General features: G+C 48.9%; 1 protein-coding gene across 1 annotated transcript; it reads left to right on the top strand.

Moving 5' to 3' along the window:
* Positions 1 to 254: 254 nt before the first annotated feature.
* LOC124250089 (haptoglobin-like) lies at positions 255 to 4,657 on the top strand. Its single transcript, XM_046681845.1, has 5 exons — positions 255 to 277; positions 1,447 to 1,529; positions 1,834 to 1,935; positions 2,673 to 2,747; positions 3,739 to 4,657. Exons 1-5 carry the CDS (start codon positions 273 to 275, stop codon positions 4,515 to 4,517), a joined length of 1,044 nt encoding a protein of 347 aa, XP_046537801.1. The 5' UTR covers positions 255 to 272; the 3' UTR covers positions 4,518 to 4,657.
* Positions 4,658 to 6,890: the final 2,233 nt, after the last annotated feature.

The raw sequence follows: 6,890 nt of genomic DNA, 5'->3' as shown, positions 1-6,890 counted from the left end.
TCTGGCAGCTACCTGGGGTCAGATGTGGCCAGGTTTCTTTGGGGTTTGTAAAAGAACACCAGGGGAAACTCAGGCATGACGCAAGAGCTCGGCTCTTCGCAGGGATGTTTGTGGCTTTGTTACTGGAAAGTGCCAGTGACCTTAACAAGGCCAAAGTTGTGTAGACACAAGAATTACAAAATCGAGAAGGGGGTGGAGTGGGATCTGGGAGGGATAAAAGCATCAGCAGGGGCCTCACAGCACTATTCTTTCAGACACAGGACGAACCAAAGATGAGGTGAGTCCCCAGCTCTGCCCTCCCTCCTTTTCTCTGTCCTTTCTCTCATCCTTCTTTGCATAGATCTCTGATCTACACAACAGTGCAGCTAGAGAAGCCAACAGGAGAGACGCAAAAATATAACAAAGAAATAGGCAAAAAGGCTAAATTCTAGTGAATTAAAGTGTTTAGTGTGTTCAGTTCTCTGCTTTTCTGCATCCATAAACGATACTGCTTTCAGACGGTGCTGCTTTCCTGTCCCAGGAGACATGACTTTCTCTAAGGAATATCTTTTCCCTTTTCATCTCTGCGGGGGATGCCAGCAGTTCCCATGGCAGGCTCACTGGCATTTTGAATATATTTATTAGCAGATTTTTTTCCTTTTTAAAAACGTGTAATAAGATCAATAGTGACACATTTTGGAGACACAATTAAGGCACTTAGATTTTATCAAAATAAAAATATTTTTTTAAATGTTGAAATAAGACAAGAAACTTAACCAAGCAATCTCTGAGTAGTTGACACCTGTCAGTGAGATGGTTAACTGGTAAATGTGGCCTGTGCCACACTGACGCCCATGTTCAGAGTCACACTTTCAGGAAGCCAGTTACCTTCCAGGTGACCTTCAGGCACTTTGAGGTTTGATATGCTATTTCCTGAAGGCAAATTATCATAAAATAATAGAAACAACCATAGAAATATTTTTGATTATATATTTAAAAAACCTCTTATTATGGAAAATTTTGAAAAGTAGAGCGAATAGCATAAGTCGTCGCCACTTTCCCGTCTTCAGGTCACCGACATTTGATCAGCGGTGTCCTTGCAGCCCAGGACCTTAGGGTGCCTGAGGGAGGTTTCTTTGCTGGAGAGGTCATAAATTATTACCAATTTAATGTTTCCTGAATGCTGCCAGAAACTGAGGCCTACACACTGATGTGCCTTGCTATCTTGCTGGTTCCTCTCTGGGGAAGCTCATGTAGTGTTCCCAGTGCATAGAGCTTGCTGGAACCTGGGTGCACTGGGAAGCCGCTCAAGTGTGTATGTGGGTGGGTGAGGGGGAGCGTCTCAGCTCGAGCACTTTCACGGATCCGTCTTCTTGTCTTCTTTTCTGGCTGCCTAATGGGAGGGGTGTGTGTGTGTCACAAAGCAGGGAGCCCAGCTGAGCACTCCTTCCTGTCTTCTCTCTGCAGCGCCCTGGGAGCCGTTGTCGCCCTCCTGCTCTGGGGGCAGCTTTTCGCTGTGGACACTGGCAATGAGGCCACAGATTTCACAGGTAGGGCTTTGGGTTTGGGTGGGAGCTGGACATCCCAGCACTGCTGTCCCTCTTTGACCCTCTCAGATCTGCACCCTCTCTTCGGGAGGACCCAGTTCCTCCTTCTCATCCTAATGTCTGGTCTTTCAGTACCATGAAGAACACAGGGGAGCCAGCCAGAAGTAAGGCGAGACTGCCCTCCCCTTGGCTTCCACTTGGGGTGGGAGAGGTTGATGTGCAGGGCAGCTTCTTCTCATCAGACTTCTCACAGGTCTCTGGGAGCAGTTTCTGAATCCTAACCTCCTCTTCCTGTCTTTTTCTGCAGATGACAGCTGCCCAAAGCCCCCCGAGATTCCGAATGGCTACGTGGAGCACTTGGTTCGCTATCAGTGTAAGAATTACTACAGACTGCGCAGTGAAGGAGATGGTAAGACCTGGACAAGTATCTCCATATCCTCCCCGGTCCAGCGCTTCCATGATAAATGGGGCTGGGTGTCAGTGGCCAGGAAGTTCATGGGATCTCCTTAGAGCAGGAGATTTAGATTCTAATAAGGGTTTTGTCATCAGTAGCTGTGGCCTTTTGGGCAAACTAACTTTTCTCAGCCTCAAGGTTCTCCTTTGTTAAGGGGAGGTGATGCCACATAGCCTACCCATCTCAGAGGGAGACCTACATCTATGGGAGTAGGTGTGGTAAAGAACGAATGCTGATGATGGTGACGATGACAGGAGCCCTTACCTAGTGAGCTCCTGGCCCTGCGTTCCTGGCACTGTTCCAAGTGCTTTACATTTATCTGCTCACTTGGTCCTGATGACACTGCTCTGAAGAGATACTAGTATTACTCTCATTTTGCTGATGAGGAAACTGAGGCAAAGAGATGTTGAGTAACTTGCCCAACTTACTGTAAGAGGGAGCCTCAGGGTTCGAACCCTGATTCCTACCCTGTTCTGCCATGATCCATGATCTCCATGACCACAGATCTGTCCTGCTGGGCCTCAGCGGTGCCCCCAGCACTTGGCTTCCAGCACGGTGCTCCCCCTTCCTCCTCTCCTCTGCCCCTGCCTTCTCCTCCTTCTCTTTAAGTCTCCTTTTTAAATATCTTCTCTTCCCACACTAGGTCCCGATTCAATTTCCCTTTTGGGCTCATTTCTTTCCTTTTGTTTTAGGAGTGTATGCCTTAAACAGCGAGAAGCAGTGGGTAAATAAGGCCAGCGGAACGAAACTTCCTGAATGTGAAGCAGGTAGGAAGGCAGGGGCCCTGGGAAGCAGACCAAGGGTAGGTTAAGGGTCTGGTGCACCAGCAAGCATCTGGGTCGAAATGTCCCAGAGGCACATCCTTTCTGTGTGGTCTCCTCTGAGCATACAAGAGCCAAGACAAGGGGCCGCAGAGAACCACAAACGGCCGGGTAGAGAAGTGAGCAGTTAGGTGACGACTCCTCGATAAAGCTCACAAAGGACCTCGTTCATTTGGGCTTGCAGGGCATTGACTGAATCCACTGTCTACACCACCCCCAGAGGATCAGGAGACCCTGTATGTACAGCCAGCCAGCCTACAAAGCCCAGGGTCAGGGGTAAATAAAGCCCAGGAAGAACAAGTCAAGGGAGGATGTAACAAAACCTTAATTCATGGAAGTCCGACGCAGGAGGTCCATCTCCCGATGGGCCAGGACTTCTGTTCCCCGTTATTAGGAAGAGCTGTTGCTCTCTCCTCTTCCCTCATGGAACAAGAGGGTTTTGCCTACTCTTGTCTGCTACTTGTGGTGCAGAACTGCTAACCCGCCTTGTGTTAACTGCAGTATCTATACAATCTGAGCTCCATCCAACGCTGCTACAGATCCCTGTTTATTCAGAGCGAACTTTTATTCAGAGGGAGTGAATTATTATAGCTCCTTGCCCTTACAATGAATTTCAGAAAATTGTGGACATTTCTTGGTTGTGATAAATTGTTTAAATATAAACACAGTTCATCAACTAGGCTTTGAAAATCTCAGCATCGCTTTTTTTGGATTTAGAAAAGCAGGAAGAGTTCTATCTTAGCAATGTAAACAATACTAATAAAAAAGAATCAGTTTAAACTGTAAACATTGGAAACGAGAGAAGCAGATAGTAAGGGCAAAGCACGTAAATATCTCTAGCTCTGAAGAAATGAACGATGAGGGACAGCAGCAATAGCTGATACTCAGATTGGGAGACTCATATTTCTGCTTGTGATTTTCTTGCTCTCCTTCACAGTGTGTGGAAAGCCCAAGAATCCAGTGGATCAGGTGCAACGGATTATAGGTGGATTGCTGGACGCCAAAGGCAGCTTTCCCTGGCAGGCTAAGCTGGTGTCCCGCCACAACCTCACCACAGGGGCCACACTGATCAGTGAACAATGGCTGCTGACCACGGCTCAGAATCTCTTCCTGAATCATACACCTGATGCAAAACCAAAAGACATTGCCCCTACTTTAAAACTCTATGTGGGGAGAAAGCAGCCTGTGGAGATTGAGAAGGTGGTCTTCCACCCGGACTATCAGGAGGTAGACATCGGGCTCATCAAGCTCAAAGAGAAGGTGCCCGTTGGTGAGAGAGTCATGCCCATCTGCCTACCTTCAAAAGATTATGCGCAAGTGGGGCGTGTGGGTTATGTGTCTGGCTGGGGGCGAAATGCCAACTTTAATTTCACGGAGCTACTGAAGTATGTCACGCTGCCGGTGGCTGACCAAGACACCTGTGTGAAGCACTACGAAGGCAGCACTGTGCCCGAAAAGAAGACAAACAGGAGCTCTGTCGGCGTGCAGCCCATCCTGAATGAACACACCTTCTGTGCTGGCTTGTCCAAGTTTCAGGAGGACACCTGCTACGGCGATGCTGGCAGTGCCTTTGTCATTCACGATGAGGAGGACGACACCTGGTACGCGGCTGGGATCCTGAGCTTTGATAAGAGCTGTGCTGTGGCCGAGTATGGAGTGTACGTGAAGGTGCCCTCCATCCTGGATTGGGTTCAGAAAACTATCGCTGAGAACTAATGCAAGGCTGGCGGCCAGCACTGCCTGAGAGCAAGGCTTCCCTCCGGCAGAGGGAAACGGGATGGGAGTGGAGGGCCTAAAACGTGGTGTTCCAGCCCTGCGTTGCTGAGACAATCAATAAAGAGGTTCCTTTTGACTCATTTCTGTGCTGTTTTTAGCCTTTTTTCTTCCCTCATTTATGGTACAGAAGCAGCCAAGTGGTATAGAGTCTAGTGGGAGTGTGGCAGAAAACACCCCAAGGCAACTGGAAATCCCTAAGGTGACAGGACCTCTCACCTCACCCACCGCAGGGATCCTTCTCACTGAGCGCCTCCTGAAGGACAGGCCTCAGAAAGGTCATTGTTATCCTCGTTTTACAGACAAGGAAACAGAGACTCAGAGAAGTTAAGTGATTTGCTTAAGGTTACACAGCCATTAAACAGTGAAGCTGAACCTTGAACTTAGGACTGTCTGAATACAAACCCTGAGTCTTTCCACTGCATCCTTTTGCCTCCTAGAAGAGAATTAGGAGAAAGGGCGCAGGCCTGGTGAGGAAGATGCCAGCTCAGAGTGAGATGAAAACAGTGTTCTGACACAGACAGTGCTTTATTGCTTGTGCTCCAACCAACCGACATCCAGAAAACAAAGTAAGATCATGTAAAGGCAGGCTCTCCGGCCTTGCTGGGTCCAAATTACAGCTCAGCCATAAATTTGCTGAGTGCCTTAAGCTCCCTGCCCCCAGTTCCCTGATCTCTTCCATGAGCAGCTCAAACCAGCGGCTCACCTCTGGATGGCCCCCGAGGCCCGAGCGGCAGTAACATTCTGGGACACGGTAAAGAGTTAGAGGTCTCTTCCTTAGCAGGAACTGCTCTTCCCACTTGGAAGAACCCTATCCTTCGCCAGGGGTCAAATGCAAGCTGTCTGAGTCTTCCATTTCACAAACATATGGGTTCTCTATTACAGGTCCCCCAGAAGAAAGGTTCCAGAACCCTTGTAAACAGGAAGCTCTGCTAACTGCATTTTCTTGCTATAAGCTTTCAGTACACTGATTCTACACCAATAAACCTTTTTGTCGTACAAAAACATGGCCTCCCCTTCTAACAGTGTAAAATGCCACTGATGCCATGCTTCTCCCACCAGCCTCCGGCATTCGCTGTGGTCTCCTCACATGCACCTCCAGATCCATTGACACATTTTAACAGGTTACAACTACTGGACCAGTGAAGGGCTTAAACCTTCAGGAACCTGTGAAAGAGATAGTAGCCAGGAACTGAAAAATAATACAAACATAAAAAAAAAAGCCTCTCAGAGTACAGTCAGTTATACCTTTTTCTTCTGGTAGTATCTTTACGACTAAATTTTCTTGAAGAATAAACCACCCCAGCTTTCTCGAAGAGCTGTATTAAGTGGCTTTTGGTCACCACTCAGAAGGAAAATAATAAGAGAAAACCTCTAGTACTTTCTCGATTCACTTGTCTTCTCTGCCTTACTCCCCAGCAGCACCTCCTGCCCTCCCAGCCTCCCCATCCAGTTTTAGTGGCACTGAACTCCTGCCATCGTGGCCCCGGGCCATCTTCCCTCTGGGCCCCTCTGCAGAAATGCCCTTCCGCTTTCTGCATGAGCACCTCCCACTTGCCTTGGAGGCTCAGGCCCTGCCTCCTCTAAGAAGCCTTTTTCTTGTCCAGGAGTCATTTGTATTTATGCAGCATCTCGCAGAAGACAGGCATACAGTAGGTACTCAATAAATACTCACGGAATGGAAAGCAACTAAGACAGGAACAAAAACATAAATCAGGACTTCAGAGGAAGATTCCCTAAAGCCCTCGGGAGGAATGAAGAGATGAGAATTTATGCATGTAAGTTCGGAGTCCTTGCTGGTATCTGAGCACGGAGCACCCATCAAATACTGCGTGACTTAGGCAGTGAGTGACAGAAACTCTGAGTGACGGGGACAGGCAATGAGGACCTCTGACTCTCTCCTAGAGGGCTGGCGGGCGCAGGTCTGGTATTCACCAGTAGCTTGCTCATGTCACCTGGAGCCAGGCTCTTCTTCCCGTTCTTCTCCGACACTCATTTCTCACCCCCACGCTGGTCGCCTTGCGGCCGAGATGGCTGCTGCGGTTTTGCCGTGACCACCATAAAAGCAGGAAGCGGGGGAGGAGGAGACAGAGGCGGTGCTGGTGGTGAAGGGGTGTTGTTTTGTCTTATTCCCAGAGTGGCTCTCTCCTTTGAGCTGTGAAGGCCACAAAAGTGTCTTTCCTTCCATGTCGCCTTAGTCAGAACCAGGTCGCATGGTCACTGTTCCTGCAGAAAAGCCTGGGGAAGGAAACACCCAGCAAAGGGGGTGGACTTGCGGTGATAGTACGGCCCTGCACAGAACCGGGCTCCTGCGGT

The sequence above is a fragment of the Equus quagga genome, chromosome 13 (genome assembly GCF_021613505.1).
Source record: "Equus quagga isolate Etosha38 chromosome 13, UCLA_HA_Equagga_1.0, whole genome shotgun sequence".
Classification (NCBI taxonomy): domain Eukaryota; kingdom Metazoa; phylum Chordata; class Mammalia; order Perissodactyla; family Equidae; genus Equus; species Equus quagga.
The sequence above is the reverse complement of the archived record's forward strand: the minus strand, read 5'-3'. Positions and strand labels throughout refer to the sequence as shown.